The following is a 17,563-nucleotide window of genomic DNA, read 5'->3' as shown; positions in this document are numbered from 1 at the left end:
TTAAAAGGAAAACACGAGACCAAACTTACCTTGAGTCACAACTGAAGTTAACATATGCTTATTCTTCTGTGACATACTTAATGTGCAGAAACCAAAACAGGAAATAATATTAAGAATTTCCAGGTAAAATTTTTCAATGAATCCACAGTTAAAAACAGACAAAAAGGTAAGGGGAAAATTCACATATACATGAAAAAGATTTCTTTTATTCTGCATTCTCAATTTCATCTATAGATCTTAACAATGATTTGTGAGGTTTTCCATGACTATTTAATAAAACTATGAAGTTCATAAAGAACATCAGAAAAATAAAATGATAAATTTACTGATACAGATGAATTGGGATATTATAATAACTGTCTTGTACAAATAGGAAAGTTCTAATTAGTTTTCCACAAAATCATTCTGAAACAATTACACAAGTCAGCTTATTTAAAATAAAGAATATTTTAGCATTATGGTAGCTATGTTCAAGACATGTATTTGTATATTTAACATTCTGACGTATCTTTAAAACTGTTTTGCAAAAAAAAAAAAAACTATTTTGCTATTATATAGTATTAGCATCACATTGTATAATGAGTATGAAAAGAATATGAATGTTTTTCTGCTCAGTACATTACAAAATCATGTTCAAATACTATGTACATTTTTGCCCAGGAGAATTTGAAAATGCTACTTAGTGACTTAAGTCACTGGACTGATTATTTTTTAATTTTTAAAAAAGATATTCCCTTAAAGATATGGCTCATTTAGCAAACAACACAATTAGCAAATGGACAAAAGATATGGACAGACATTTCACTGACAGATAAACAGATGGCAAAAGAGCACATGAAAAGATGTTCAACACTATTATTAATCAGGGAAATGCAAATTCAATCCACACTGAGTAAACCACATCCTCATCAAAGTGGCTGAAGTAAAAAATGGTGACAACATCAAATGCTGGTGAGTAGAGAGTTGATCGCTCATACATTTCTGGTGGGAATGTAAAATGGTACAGCTACTCTGGAAAACAGTTTGGCAGTTTCTTGTAAAGATATGGTTCATTTAAATTGGAAGTCTTATCATGTATTTCCTTAACAATAGAGATATCTGTACAGACACAGCCGTTTTAATAAACCAAATGTAAAGTGGGGAGGAAAGACAGTGGAAAATAGAATAATAGCAAATTTTAAAAACATCTTATTTGGCAGGTTCCGGACTCTATCATTTCCATTCCCATGATCATCCCTGCATCCCTCTAGGGGAAAGGGTCCCATGGGAGTATGGTGACAAAATGGCTAGAGATTCACAACAGATGCTGGTGCCAACATATTTACAGCCATGAGGATCCACAGCTTTAAAAAAAACAATGTGATTCTCCATGGCCTGTTTGGCTTCTCTGGGGCTATCCCTTTAGGCTGGTTTGAACCAGATGACCTGGGTATGCAGGATGAGAACTATGGGACCAAATAGGTCCAGGGTGTATTTCCGGCTTTTAATTCTAATTGAGAAACAGAATATAAATTTCCCAAAGGGATTCAGAATCCTCCAGGGTAGATTCAAGCCTTCTAAGCTATCTCTGAGATTATTTAAAATCACTTAAAGTTGAGGAACACCAGGGTCCAGCTATGGCCCTCCTCAAAGAGTTTTAAAATTACTGCCAAACTCCTGGGCTAAATTATTTTTAATTAAAGACTGGTCCTCAGTATAAATGCCTTGCAAAAAGGGCTATTTCTGAAGGTTCTTCCCTCTAACATGAGAGTGTTTGGCATTCCTCAGATTCTATGTGTTAGTCATCTGCAGGTAAATACACAAAACCTGTGAATAGGAAGGCTTCAGTTAAAAAAAAAAAAAAGCTTCAGTTGTACCTTAGAAAGTTAACATGTGTATTTATGGATGAGTATCCCTACACAAATAGATATGCAAATATATAAACATAAGAAGAATTTTAAAATAAACAGTATGAAGATTCTATTAATAGCTCTCATAATAAAGTTCAGTTCAGTTCAATTCAGTCACTCAGTCGTGTCCGACTCTTTGCGACCCCATGAATCGCAGCATGCCAGGCTTCCCTGTCCATCACCAACTCTTGGAGTTTACTCAAACTCATGTCCACAATAAAGTAGTCCTTCTTAATTCAAGAAAACATAGTTTACTGTAACAAACAGAAGCTGCTCCCTGTCAATACACATATGTAACATCAAGGATAAAATGTATAGGTAAAAAAAAATTGCACTTATAAACACAAAGTAAAAATTCACCCCATTAATAGGAAGTCACAGAGTTAAGTTCTGTGGAAGCAGACATGGGTTCTGCTTGCAGGGAACTTCTAGTTTGGTAGAGGCTTGCTCAAAGGCAGATAAAAGAGAACTCATCCCCTTTGTTCAGAGATGAAAAGGAAACAAAAAGGCAGATCAAATCAAAGATGATCTGGCTGCTACATTAATTCTATACTGAAGTCATCAACCCACTCATTAAGACCACGGAGAATACAGACATGAGGGTGAGGGCAGGTGGGTAAAAACAGCAGAAGACAACTACAACATGACATTTTCCCCCACCTTCAGTTCAGTTCAGTCCAGTCGCTCAGTCGTGTCGGACTCTTTAAGACCCCATGAATTGCAGGATGCCAGGCCTTCCCCACCTTATTAAGCAGCAAAGAAGAACTGCTATTTATTTTAAGACAGTATCACTTCTTTTTGCTAACAACCTTTCCTAAGGTAACAATGAAGCAGAGAGGAAAGGAGGAGGACAGACACTCTGCATTCACTGAGTCTTCAATTTTCTTCCAACAGCCTACCTCAGGGGTTCTCAGCTGGGGTAATTTGTCTCCCAGGCACATTTGGGAATGCTGGAGACATTTTGCCATAGAAAGTAGAGAGATGCTTGAGGGTGAAGCTCAGAGATCTGCTACTAAACATCATATAATACACAGCACCCCAAAACAAAGAATTATCTGTCCTCAAATGTCAATGATGCTGAGGCTGAGAAACTAAGGCATGGTTGGATATTTTAAAAATTTAAAAATCAGTAAGTCTAGAGTATAAAAGCGTTTAGAACCACTTTAAGAAGGACTGTACAGTAAGATTCTTCTCCTTGACAAGATAGCTGCAGCTCTCCTAAAACTATCTGATAGATCCATAGTGAGGAAATAAAACATGCTGAGAAATATTAGCACAGAAATAGTTTTAACTTCAATTATCAGCATACACATGAAAAATAAACTAGAAAGATGGGACAATTTTTTGCTCAATTGATTTTGATAATCAACAGCTTCTACAACCACAGAAGCCAATGTGGTCACATTTGTGATTTAGATCAAATCTGACAAAAGATTAAATAAACTCTGTTCCTAAGAAAAAAGCCAGGAATACTAAAAATAAAAGATTAGCTTCTAAACCAACAGAAGAAAAAAGTGATTTTTGAGGAGATGCTTGATTCCAGTCAAAGATATTCAAAATTATTTTCCTGTGCCCATTACTAAAAGATATTTCTCCTTTATTTTGTGATTTTATAATAAGAAAGAATAATGTGGAAAATGAAAAAGCTAACACACACTTGAGAGACAGAGACAGTGCACTAAGTCGTGTCCGACTCTTGCGACCCCATGGACTGTGTTAATATTATTTCAATGCATTATATCTTAATACAAAAAGACAATTATTTCCTATGGAAATCATACCCTCTGCGAAGCAGAATCAATAAGGAACAGCAAAACAACAGAGCAGGTTTCAAATGACTTCTGTAAGAAAGCTTATTAATTGGTCACTAAGTTTGTTAAAAAAAAAAAAATTTGAAAAACAGAAAGAATGAAAATAATATTACCTACATAAGGGAGCTGATTTATTACTATAAACAAAACACCGTTTAACAAAAATATTTCCAAATCCAATATCTGTGATCTTTTCTGTCTCCCACTATGACTATTTTGGGTTTCCCTCGTGGCTCAGCTGCAAAAGAATCCGCCTACAGTGAGGGACACCTGGGTTCAATCCCTGAGTTGGAAAGTTTCCCTGGAGAAGGGAAAGGCTACCCACTGCAGTTTTCTGGCCTGGAGAATTCCATGGACTGTATAGTCCATGGAGTTGCAAAAAGTCGGACACGACTGAGCGATTTTCACTTCGCTATTGGTCTCTGAAATGGACATATGTGATAGCAACGGCAAAATTCTGTAAGTCACTTCTTCATTACCATATGGAAAATAAACAGCCAATGGGAATTTGCTGTACAACTTGGAACTCAAACCGGGCCTCTAGATCAACTTAAGAGGGGTGGGATGGGGAGGGAGATCGGAGGGAGGTTCCAAAGGGAGGGGACATACGTATATCTATGGTTGATTCATGTTGATGTCTGGTAGAAACCAACACAATTCTGTAAAGCAATTATTCTTTAGTTAAAAAATAAATGAATTTAAAATTGAAAAAAAAAAAGTCACTTCTTTAATTACATTATTATCTAGCAGCTAGCTCTGTAACTGTAGGACTTTATGTGATAAAGCCTAAGAGGGAAATACATTATTGCTACAAATCTAAAAGGAACTTGGGATGGGGTGAGAAAGGAGGGAGGTCAAAGAGGAAGGGGATATATGTATATATGTATACAGACAGCTGATTCACTTCGTTGTACAGCAGAAACTAACAACATTGTAAATCAATTATATTTAATTGATCATTGTAATCAATTAAAAAAAAAAGGAACCCAGTCCATAAGTAGGGAGGGGCAAATAACATGAGAACATGCTGGAAGGTGATCAACTTGTCTTAGGATGACTTTACACCTGGCCTGAAGCTTCTCACAACTCTCACCCCTCAACCTTGTTTCTATAAAGAGAGTTTGACAATGGAGACCTCTCCCTGCTCCTCCCTGTGATCTCTGGCTCAGTGCGTGAGGGGCAGTCACTAGCACAATTGCATTCCCATCCCATCAGCAGGGATCTTGGTGAGATGAGTAGACTGGACTAAAATAAGACACCAACACACAAGTAAAATATCCCAATGAAGGCAATTCTTGAGTCGCCAATCAATTAGGGCACTGTCTTCAAAGGAAGCTCTGTCAACTAGGCACTTAATAAAAACAAAAGATGTTTATACTAGCATCTCAACAAAAAGAACAAGAGAAGAAAGGCAAGATTTATATTTACCACCTGCATTTTATAAAAAATGAGATGTTATACTTCAGCCAGAAATTTTTGAAAGAAATGCTATCTGAGAAGTATTGGGTTGGCCAAAAAGTTCATTCAGGTTTTTCCATAAAATGTTATGGAAACTTTTGGCCAACCCAGTACTTTCTTGTTCCTTATGAATCGATAATCATTTTGGTTTTATTAACTAAAATTATTTTTTTTCAGAGTTTTGCAATATATAAAAAAAGCTCAGCTTTTTAAACAAGGGAAAATTAAGGCAGCGCCTTTAAGCTCAATAAAGGAAACAACTGGCCATCAAATAAGCCTGTCTGAGAGAGACATATTGAGTTACTATTGGATACAACATTGAACAATTACGGCTTTAAACAAAAAATACTGATGTTTCAAAATTCCACGTTTCCTCAGTCATCTTCTTTCTTTTTATCTCTATGGACTTTGAGTAGCTCACTCAATTTTAAAGAATTAAGGGAACACTTTCCACATCATTTTGGAACAAAACATGAATGATGCTTGACCTGGAACGATTAACTCAGACAGTAAACAATTATTTCATTTGGGCGCGGTATAAAAAGGAGGAGGCCCCGTGAGACTCAAAACATGGTTGGAAATGGCTAATGTCCTTTAGAATTTGGTACAAAACGAAGATTCAGAAATTCTGAGGTATTGTTACCTTATAATCTCTCACCAAGGTTTACATTTTTTTTTTTTTAATGAGTATTTTGTTTTGTTTTACAAAAAGCAGTGCTTTTTCTCTGGGGTTGCAAAGCTCAGTTTAAGTCTTTTCTTGGTCAGGGTCGGTCTCACTGTTATTCCTGAGCTTTGTCTCAGCTGCACATCACGATGATCAGCCCTCCGATGATCAGCCCTCTGTGGTTTCAGTCATTCCACCAGGATTACGTCTTATACCAATTCATGGAGCGTTTCACAGCTTTGACCCAGTTCCCCATATTCACTTCATATTCTTGCCATTTCTTCTGGGGCTTGAAAACCATTTCACTTTGCCTCAGTTTCTTTAGCTCCTCCTTGTCACTCCAAAACCCTATAGATGAAAAAATTTATTCTCAAGTTTGAAGGCAAATAATGAGCCCAAAAAGTTTACCTACAAAGCTATGTGAACTGGTGCAAAGGTAAACAGTCACTACTTTAAAGCACAATTCAAAAGTTTTGTTGCTTTGAACTTTGTTAGATTGACTATCCCTGGGAATAATATACACTAGGATTTAACAAAAATCTTTTGGTTTCTAACTAGCAGAGTAATTTCTGTATGGAAGGGCACCAAATCATTTCTAGAATAACCATATCTTGCCATCATTTAATTTCATGAATAGCTATTAAGAAAGAAAGAAAAAAACCAAGTAAGAAATAGTATACTTTCTTCTTATACAATTCTTAAAAAAAGATAAATTAAGATTTTTTTCGGCCATGCTGCGCAACTTGCACAGGACCTTAATTCCCTGACCAGGGACTGAACCCGGGCCCATGGCAATGAAAGCACTGAATCCTAACCACTCGACCACCAGGGAATTCCCTAAATTAAGATTTCTATCATATATCTTGGAAGTAAGAAGCAATTCCCTAGGATAAGCACAAAATTCAAACTTAGGAATTAATATAATAAATACTTTCTTTTTAAAACTATTACATTTCATGTAAGGCTTTCTTCTAATGTTTTCTGTCAGGTCACGTTCTTTCTATTTACAAAGTCAGCATTTTAAATTGTATTTAAAGATATTAATTTATAGAAGTTATTAAAAGACTAGAAATAGTTTTTCTTAGTATACTACACAATTGGATAAATTTAGTCATGAAAATAAATATGTTCTTAAAATTCTTATTTTCAGAATTTATTATTTACACTTAAAGGCATATACATTTTTCAGTTCAGTTCAGTTGCTTAGTCGTGTCCAGCTCTTTGCGACCCCGTGAACTACAGCACGCCAGGCCTCCCTGTCCATCACCATCTCCCGGAGTTCACTCAGACTCACGTCCATCGAGTCGGTGATGCCATCCAGCCATCTCATCCTCTGTTATCCCCTTTTCCTCCTGCCCCCAATCCCTCCCAGCATCAGAGTCTTTACCAATGAGTCAACTCTTGCATATATTTTTTTCTTTAACTCTTGCATATTTTTAAGTTATTTTATTAAATATGTATTGAACACACCCAGTTTCTGGGTGAATTTTGAAAATACAGAGAATCTACATAGCCTTCATGTCTAAATTTTCTGAGAGAGAAATAATCCAATCAGAAATTTCAGATTTTCTAGGACTTTTCTGGTGGTCCAGTGGCTAACACTCTGCCCTCCCAATGCAGGTAGCCTGCGTTCGATCCCTGGTCAGGGAACTAGATCCCGTATGCAGCAGCTAAGAGTCTGCATGCCACAGTTAAGACCTGACACAGCCAAATAAATATAACATAATCATTATTTAAAAAAAAAAAAAGAAATTTCAGATTTTCCAAGACGGTAAAACTGCTCCCTATAGCTAGTAAAGTATCTTTGTTTTGAAATTAAATACAGATGAAGTAAATACAATTAAAGTCACTATGTTATGTGTGAGAATAATATGCCTGTGTTTTTTATTTAGTAGTAGTATCTGCCCAGTCATGTCCACCTCTTTGCTATACCTCAGATTGTAGCTGGCTTCAAGAGAATCTGACATACTTAGTTTCATATGGTGATAAGTGTAGAACAATTTGCTTAACCTTATAAACAATACTGGAATGCTTATGAGCATTTGGCTTACTGTAATGATAAGCTTAATTTATCCAATTTTCAAGAGTTGTTTACATACTTAGAACATTTTTCTTATTATAGTTCCAATTTTGCTCAGTTAGGCATGTGAAATTATTAAAAACAACATCAACTATATTAAACTTAAGAGTTGAAATATATAGAGGAACTAACATTTTTGAATGACAATGATAATTTAAGGGATAATTATTTTCTTCAACTTGAATTAATCAAACATCAATCAATGAACACATGAAAGTAACTGTTTCAATTTTATTCCAAGATAACAAATTTTTAGTAGAATAAAGATTAAGATGACCTTAATTTGATTTGATGCTTTTTCGGTCCATAACTTTAATTAATAAATAATAGCCTAAACTTTTAAGTGTAAGATACCTTGTTTTGTACAAACGCTCCTCCCTTCCATATAGGAACACAGGAAGACACTCCCAGAGTCTCAAGGAAGAGTCACTTCCTGCTCCCTGGGGAACCCTCTAATTGGCCTCCCAACTAATTAGTGAAAACACTAGTTGCCAAAGCGATCTGTTCAAATGTAGATCTATCCATATCCTTCTGCTTAAAATTCTTCAGTGGCTCGCCTATGCATTCAAGATCAAGTCCGAACTCCTCTTAATGAAGAAGCCCTGTGACTGGACAAATCTGTACCTCCCCAGCCTCCCCTCTTGCTCTCATTCATCAGCACCAGAATGGGCCAGGACCTTTGCACGAACTGCCTTCACTACTGGACCCCTCACCCTCTATTCTCTCCTCACCTGGCTGTGTGCCAACCGGTTCAAAACTGAACTATACATTGTCTCCTCTGGGAAAACCTACACCTATTGCCTCATACTGCAGCTTTTCACTGGGTTTATCGCAAAATAATGGGTTGGTTTGCCTGAGTGTTCCCAATGGAGACTCCCATAACTGGGACTATGTCATTTAAACTTTAATCCCAGCAGTGACTGTGGTAGCAGGAGCTAGACAAATGTTCAACAAGTAGAAGAATAAAGTGGTTTCTAATACCAAAGATGGCTTCCCTGGTGGCTCAGTGGTAAACATCCTGCCTGCTAATGCAGGAGACGCAAGTTCAATCCCTGGGTCAGGAAGATTCCCTTGTGAAGGAAACTGCAACCCACTCTAGTACTCTTGCCTGGGAAATCCCATGGACAGAGGAGCCCGCAGGCTACAGTCCATGGGGTTGCAAAAGAGTTGGATAGGACTTAGCAGCTAAACAACAATAATGCCAAAGACAAGCTTATCTAATCAGAAAGTTTACCCAGAGAGACTCCCAAGCTAAAGACCAGAGCAGTTGAGAATTAATTTTCCTGGCCTCATACTTCTCACTGAAGGAGAGCAGCAAGAATAGAAGAGGTGCAGCTAGACCCACCATAGCAGAGTATGGGTCATAGGAGTATTTTATTAGTGAAGGGCATGCATGCATGGAGTATATGGCCACCAAGGCTTTCCAGATCTTTGGTGTAATTTTGTGCTTTGAGAGGAGAAATGCTATCTGTAAGAAATGGTTTTGCAAGACAGTTCTCATTTTCATAAAACCCACACATACCAACAGCAAGGCCAGCTAGAGAAGCTGCGCCTGAGCAGGACATATCAATGTGGACGGGTCTGTCTATGGTCTCATTAATCAGGTCTGAAGTCATCTGCATAACAAAACTGTTCTTACAAACTCCTCCATCTGCCCTGTGGGGAGCAAGATATTGGAGATAAATTACTGTAACAAAAGCATAAAAACATTATTATTCTTTTTAAAAAAGATCCACACATCTTTGTTTAGAGCCTTGATTTTATTTTTAAAGTTTAACTTTTTAATTCCAAAATTATATCACTTAGCATTGACCTGAAGATCACAATTTTTAAACATTTTCCTTGTTCCTGCCATCAATTTTCCTACCTGCCCGGCTTGTCCTGGGACTAGTGACCAAGTGAACTAAGCTAACATAAAAATCCATTTGGACATTCTGGCAAAAAATACATGAAGCTTCCATAATAAAAGGATACCCACACACTCAAAAAAGAAACATTAAAGATTTTTATAATATACATATAGGTGTTACTGCTGCCGCTGCTGCTGCTGCTAAGTCACTTTAGTCGTGTCCGACTCTGTGTGACCCCATTGACGGCAGCCCACCAGGCTCCGCTGTCCCTGGAATTCTCCAGGCAAGAACACTGGAGTGGGTTGCCGTTTCCTTCTCCAATGCATGAAAGTGAAATGTGAAAGCGAAGTCACTCAGTCGTGTCCAACTCTTAACGACCCCATGGACTGCAGCCTACCAGGCTCCTCCGTCCATGGGATTTACCAGGCAAGAGTACTGGAGTGGGTTGCCATTGCCTTCTCCGATATAGGTGCTCAGAGCCTCTCAAATTCCATATTGGTCTATATTTTCCTTAAATCCAAAATTAGCTTTCCGTCCTCTCCAAATTCCTATGACCAAGAATTTCGTTGCAAAGAAGGTAAGCATAAGTTCTTTTTGAAATCCTGAATAATCCTAATGATGAAAATACCAATAGCAGCTAGCACTAATTTCTAATTTCTAATGAAATCTCTTAGAAACAAAGTGTACATACCGGATTTTTCTTACAGGAATATGGATCTCTTTCTGCATCGTCTCATATAACTGTTTGTTTCTAGTTAAAAAACAAAGAAACTACTTAGAGGCAATTCATATCATAATAATTTTCTATTTTTTCCAATCTAGAATAGTAAAAACTGTGGTTTTATTTACATGATATTTATAAAATATGCAAAAGAAAACATTAAATATGCTAACTGGACATCAGTAACAGATGCTCAAATAAGCAAGAGACTCAGGGCCTTCTGTTTTTCACTGTGATACAAGAGAACATACTTTTTCTTTCAGAATTGAATTTAATCTATTACCATTCTTGCAAATACAAATGTAAAGCAAGTATCCATTTAATAGGTATGGATGACACACCATAAATGGCATTTTTAAAAAATCATAAAATATAAAAATTAATGATTTTATAATCAGAGAAAATGTAAACATTACAAGTGTTCCATTAGATCCATTCATGACAGTTGCATTCTTAATTTTAATAAGCTACACCTGACTCATAACAAAAAGACCAAAGGAAATATACAGAAAGAATAGTCTTGGTGAATCAATCTTTGAGTATCACAGCAGCATTATTAGTTAGAATTCTCCTTTATGAATGAGAAAACAAAAACTTTTCAAAGTACAAATTTTGAATTTTTTATTCATAATAAATTATATATTTTAAAAATCATTCAATTTTCAGATATCAAATCTAAAGTGGTACTGGCACTATTAATTGCAGAAAAAAGATGCAAAAAAATAGCAAAGAGCAATAAGAACAGATTATATCATATAGTATGAATTCAGAGTCTCATGCTCTACTGACTGAGCTAGCTGGGCCATATTCAGTATGAATTAAACTAAAGGTATAAAGAATTAAAATTAAGAAAAAATTTTAATTTAGTTTAGTAGAAATTAATAAAAGGAAATAGCAATACTCTGTGAGGAGGGGGTAGTTTAGGGCAGGTTCTGGTACCTGAAAGCTATAGACTCCAATATTGCTCGAACAAGGTGGTATTTATTGGTGGAAGGCTTCAAACCCATAAAAGAGGCACATGCACAGGGGTCATTTAATGGAGCCTAAAGTAAGAGACAGTTAAGAGTATACAATTATTGCTCTAAATTATATCTATAGACTTGAAAGTATATTATATTAAAACAATAAAAATATAGCCATTTTAGGAGAAAAGAATGCTTATTTAGAGACAGTTTTAACATGAACGACAGCCCCCAAATTATGTCAATTATTCAAATAACTTTTTGATAGGACTTAAGCAAGTTTGAGTCACAGATATTAGATTTGTGAGTCGGATCTTCTGTCTGCGCCTCTACAAAGAAAAGGGTTTGAAGCCCAGAGTAATAAATTATGAAATGCTTAGCTAGATACATGAAAAGCAATGCTAGTATTTCCCCTTTTCTCCAACTGTAAAGTGTTTACACTGAGATTGTCTACTAAGTAGAAAGGCTTTTTGAAGATACTAAGTTAAGACTTCAATAAAACCACCATGCAAAAAAATGTGTTTTTCAGTGTCATAATTTATATCCAATATAGTGTCAGACTTTCAAACTAAACTCTATTTCTTAGTTTACATAGTATTATTGACTAACATCAGAAATGACTCAACCTAACACTTGCGTTGAAAAGGCCATAATCCTGAGCTGGAATTAGGCATTCACCAGATGAAGTTTGGACTCTTCTTCGCATCGCCAGAAATGCAAGACGATTCTGAGACAGGAGACTGAAACACAGAGTTCCTGTCAGAGCTTGCCATCTCTGAAGGAAACAGGCAGAACTGTTTCAACACACCTACACAAGGTCATGATGGAGGGACAGGCTGGGGCTGTCAGGAAATAATGGTGCCCGGAGGCACCTTCTAACTTCAGGGCCTGACACACCTTTACCTGGAAAACTTTCTACCACACCTCCTATTAGTTAATCCTACTCCCCTTCCACAATTTGGCTCAGCTTCCTCTGGGAAAACTTCTAATCTCAGAGACTAAATCAGGTTCCCCACCATCCACTTGTTATGGAATCCTGTAACTCCTCAGCATATCACGTGCCACAGTTTATCATCACATGTATCTGTGTTTGTTGAAACTTCATCTTCCCCGCTACACTGTTAGCATGACAGGCAGAAACTCATTTGACGTGTTCACGTGTATCTCTGGGGCCTGGCACTGCACCTGCCCCTCACAAGGGATCAATACATATCTGCTGAATCCACGAACAAACAATACTTTTCCTAATGTCTCAACTGCAGAAATTCTGCTTTATGTCTTATCTTTACCATGACCTAGATGTTCCTCCTCCTGTGATTTTATTTTGATAATTTTCCACAATCATTAATACCTTTTGGTGATTTACACAGTAAAAGCTGACACAAAATAGAGCTGGTGTATATACCAAATGACAGAACACAGTAAAACAAAGATGGGTCAGACTCAGCCAGTTCAATTAGTCCCTAGTAGTATGCTAGGCCTTCCCTGGTGGCTCAGATGGTAAAAAATCCACCTTCAATGTGGGAGATCTGGGTTTGATCCCTGGGTTGGGAAGACCCCCTAGAGGAGGACATGGCAACTCACTCCAGTATTCTTGCCTAGAGAATCCCCATGGACAGAAGAGCCTGGTGGGCTACAGTCCATGGGGTCGCAAAGAGTTGGACACGACTGAGCGACCAAGTACAGCACAGTATGCTATTTTTTTTTTTTTTTTTGGGCACATCACGTGGCCTGTGGGATTTCAGTTCCCCCACCAGGGATTGAACCCACCCTCTGACAGTGAAATTGCCCTGGACTGTCAGGGAATTCCTTTCCTACGGTTTTTTTCCTGCATAAAAATGACTTCTTCCAATATACCACATAAAATCTTGATAGAACTGGCCTGAAATCACTCTTGTACAAATAGCTATGAACATATTTTACCATTAGTAATAAGCCAACTTGAGGGGTTATAAATTCCATGGAAACCTAAAAATTTCTTTACAGGTTACAATGTCCCTACATTTGTTAATCCAAGTGAATCTCTGTTTGGGATGATAAAACAGGAAAAACAAGGTCCTTTGAAAAGGCCTGGTCACATCTTGCCAGGGCAGACAGCTTCCAGCCGCACCTCCAATCTGTCACTGCCAAGCCCAACAAGGGAGCTCTCCAGAACCATCAACAGACCAGGAACAACAGGACTCAGTAAAGCTCTGTGTGGTCCCCTGAGCAAAACCCGCAGACTCCTGCCTGGGGCACAGACTACCTGCCCCAGCAGGCCCTTGTCCCCAGCGAACTTCAGCCTAATTTCCTGGGGGCTTGCAGGATGGTTCATGCCCCCATGTCTCTTATCGTTGTCAATCTAGACCATAAAAGTAAGTTCCTCAGGCTCTAGTTGTCTTAGCATTATAAGAATATATTATGCTACATCAGGAAACAGCCTGGCAGAGTGGTTAAGAACCTGGACTTCAGAGTCCTACAAGCTAGCTGTGTCACTCACTGGCTGTGTGAGGCTGCCAGTCTGGGGCTTGAAACATGGCTGCTTTAGACAAGGATTCTTGTCCAAAGAATCTCTGTCTGCCAAGTGACAGAATGGCTCCAAATCTCAGTTTCCTCAGCTTCAGAATGGAATGACGCAAGTATTCTCTACTTATTGAGTTCAGTTCAGTTCAGTCGCTCAGTTGTGTCCAACTCTTTGCAACCCCATGAATCGCAGCACGCCAGGCTTCCCTGTCCATCACTAACTCCTGGAGTTCACTCAGACTCACGTCCATCGAGTCAGTGATGCCATCCAGCCATCTCATCCTCTGTCGTCCCCTTCTCCTCCTGCCCCCAATCCCTCCCAGCATCAGAGTCTTTTCCAATGAGTCAACACTTCGTGTGAGGTGGCCAAAGTACTGGAGTTTCAGCTTTACTATCATTCCTTCCAAAGAAATCCCAGGGCTGATCTCCTTTAGAATGGACTGGATGGATCTCCTTGTAGTCCAAGGGACTCTCAAGAGTCTTCTCCAACACCACAGTTCAAAAGCATCAATTCTTTGGCACTCAGCCTTCTTCACAGTCCAACTCTCACATCCATACACAACCAATGGAAAAACCATAGCCTTGACTAGCCAGACCTTTGTTGGCAAAGTAATATCTCTGCTTTTCAATATGCTATCTAGGTTGGTCATAACTTTGCTTCCAAGGAGTAAGCGTCTTTTAATTTCATGGCTGCAATCACCATCTGTAGTGATTTTGGAGCCTAGAAAAATAAAGTCTGACACTGTTTCCACTGTTTCCCCATCTATTTCCCATGAAGTGGTGGGACCGGATGCCATGATCTTCATTTTCTGAATGTTGAGCTTTAAGCCAACTTTTTCACTCTCCTCTTGCACTTTCATCAAGAGGCTTTTGAGTTCCTCTTCACTTTCTGCCATAAGGGTGGTGTCATCTGCATATCTGAGGTTATTGATATTTCTCCCGGCAATCTTGACAGCTTGTGTTTCTTCCAGTCCAGCGTTTCTCATGATGTACTCTGCATATAAGTTAAATAAGCAGGGTGACAATATACGGCCTTGACGTACTCCTTTTCCTATTTGGAACCAGTCTGTTGTTCCATGTCCAGTTTTAACTCTTGCTTCCTGACCTGCATACAGGTTTCTCAAGAGGCAGGTCAGGTGGTCTGGTATTTCCATCTCTTTCAGAATTTTCCACAGTTTATTGTGATCCACACAGTCAAAGGCTTTGGCATTGTCAATAAAGCAGAAATCAATGCTTTTCTGGAACTCTCTTGCTTTTTCCATGATCCAGCGGATGTTGGCAATTTGATCTCTGGTTCCTCTGCCTTTTCTAAAACCAGCTTGAACATCAGGAAGTTCACGGTTCACGTATTGCTGAAGCCTGGCTTGGAGGATTTTGAGCATTACTTTACTAGCGTGTGAGATGAGTGCAATTGTGTAACTTATTGAGTTACTGAGTGTTAAATAAGACAACACATGTGAAGAATTTATGACAGTGCCCAAGACACAGTATATATTCACAGGTTAGCTGCCACTACAATTTTTAGTTTAAGATTTTTTTTTTTGATGAGGACCATTTTAAAAGTCTTTATTGATATGTTACAATACTGCTTCTAATATTTATGTCTTGGTGTTTTTCTGGCCAGTGAGGCATGTAGCATCTTAGTTCCCTGACCAGGGTTCAAACTCATACACTCTGCACTGGGAGGTGAAGTCCAAATCCCTGGAGCACCAGGGACATCCTCTCACAATTTTAATTTTAGTTGTCATTTCTTATTCAAATCCTTCTCACTACTACTCAATTTCTTCATAACTCTTTCACTATGCTTTCTCAAGATTCCCTTCCATTGTAAATCAACTCCCCTAACCCTTAAGTAACTCTGAGATGTGTCTTCCACTGATTTTGTGGTTGGTTGCTCTAACAAGCCTGGCTCTGGGCTGGACAAATGGCTTCAACCACAGCCATTCAGTGGCAGGTCCTCAGGCTTCCACACCCCAGGACCAGGAGGACACTGTTCTAGTCTCCCATGACCACTGTCGGCCACTATACCTCTGCTGTCAACGTTTGCTAAGGTCTGTATCAACACCATGCTTTATCTCCCTTTCCCTTTCCATGGCTCAGACGTCGCAGTGATCATAGAACTAGAGGGGGAGTTCCCAGTCTCTGCTGGCCACAGGGAGAGGAGGTCATAGCAAACCACTTGAATCCTTGCCTAAAGCAGCCATGTTTTAAGCCCCAGACCCACTGCTAGCACCACAACTGCAGGGTATGAACACAAAGGACTCAAAGTCTACCGAGGCTTGAAAACACAAGGAAACCCAATCAGACTCCTCCCCTGGAAATGTGAACGAGGAAACTCTTCAGAGGGAGCTGATGGGAAAAGATTGCACGAGGTGGAAGAAGGCTGTATTTATTTCCAAACTGTGAAAAGGCAGAAAGTTGAAGGATATGAATGACAATAAACAGAAGCTATAAGGAAGAAAGGGTACAGAGCAAAGCTGGTAAGGAGAAGAAAAAAGCAGAACCACAGAGAGACAGAAACCACAGAGAAGAACGCTGAGAATTACCAAGTCAGCTGCTAACTCCTTTCCATTCCCAATGCTCAGGAGTGTGTGGATAGACAGCTCCTCCTGGGGGAGTGGAGGTAAGCAAGCCCATTCCTTGCAAATCTAAGAACACTCACTGGAGCGTGCCTACTCATCTGCTGAAGACTGGCACTTAGCTCAAGGTCCTGTCCACTCTACTATGTACGGCCAGCGTCACAGTAACTTTAGCATCAAGTAAATGATGACTGATGCTTGCCTCTGATACCTGTGAGTGATGCTCTAGTTTAGCAACCCCCTCCCTAGACAAAGCCACAGTGGCTGCACCAATCAATGCCACCCAGTGTCCAACCCCATGCTCTAGCCCCTCTGGCCCATTCCCTACTGTGGCTGTCCCACAAGTTCATCTGTCCTTGAAGAAAGGGCTGTCCCTTTCTCTGACACCCCTGAGGTTATCAGAAGCCTTTAATATCCTGCCTTCCACTATCTGCAGTTGTAACAGTATTCTAAAATCAAAGGCAGTATCACAGACACATGACCCTTCCTTCCATTCTCCTAACCCGCATTTTCTCTAGTTGTTGATGCTGGCAGCGCTGGCAGCTTATGAGTGATCTCCCCACTATTTTCCGAACAGCTTAGTATCAACGCACTCTTGTTGTTTGAATTAACTTTCAGTTTCCAATTCAGAGTTTCATTTTACATTAGGAAATAACTGTCCTGTGGTCCTCCCCCACCCCACCTCAACACATGGCCAGTTTACACGCAAGGCAGGGCAGGGACACTCTGTGAGCAACACAAAATTAAAAACCATATGAGTGACAGTGGGGTCTAATCTTTAGGACTCTAGCGTTACTTTGGGGTTTTTAATTATATATTTCATATTATTTTTACAGGGATATCAGTTGGTTGAGAAGTTAAAGACAGAGCTGCCAAGATAGTCACAGCAAGGTCCCACAGCACATTTTTCAAAAAGGGAAGAATCCACAGTCAACTAATTAAACCCTCCCTTTGCTGATGACAACTCTTCATCTAATCTTCCCCCTCAAACCTCAATCAGACAAATATTCTGCACTCCCTGTCCTAGCATGGATGATCATCAGGTGC

General features: G+C 38.9%; 1 protein-coding gene across 2 annotated transcripts in view; it reads right to left on the bottom strand.

The window, feature by feature from the left end:
* Positions 1–1,676: 1,676 nt before the first annotated feature.
* The window catches only part of GK5 (glycerol kinase 5), an 81,239-nt gene continuing 65,352 nt past the window's right edge, over positions 1,677–17,563 (bottom strand). For both annotated transcript variants that reach the window (XM_005888765.2, XM_070375034.1), the window contains 4 exons: positions 11,413–11,516; positions 10,444–10,503; positions 9,425–9,558; positions 1,677–6,170 (listed from right to left, as the gene is read on the bottom strand). In XM_005888765.2, the coding sequence (XP_005888827.2) occupies positions 6,025–6,170; positions 9,425–9,558; positions 10,444–10,503; positions 11,413–11,516 (444 nt within the window). In that variant the 3' untranslated portion in view covers positions 1,677–6,024. The remainder of the gene's footprint in view (positions 6,171–9,424; positions 9,559–10,443; positions 10,504–11,412; positions 11,517–17,563) is intronic.

Source organism: Bos mutus, chromosome 1 (genome assembly GCF_027580195.1).
Source record: "Bos mutus isolate GX-2022 chromosome 1, NWIPB_WYAK_1.1, whole genome shotgun sequence".
In the NCBI taxonomy this organism is placed as follows: domain Eukaryota; kingdom Metazoa; phylum Chordata; class Mammalia; order Artiodactyla; family Bovidae; genus Bos; species Bos mutus.
This window is presented reverse-complemented; position numbering and strand designations above follow the sequence as displayed.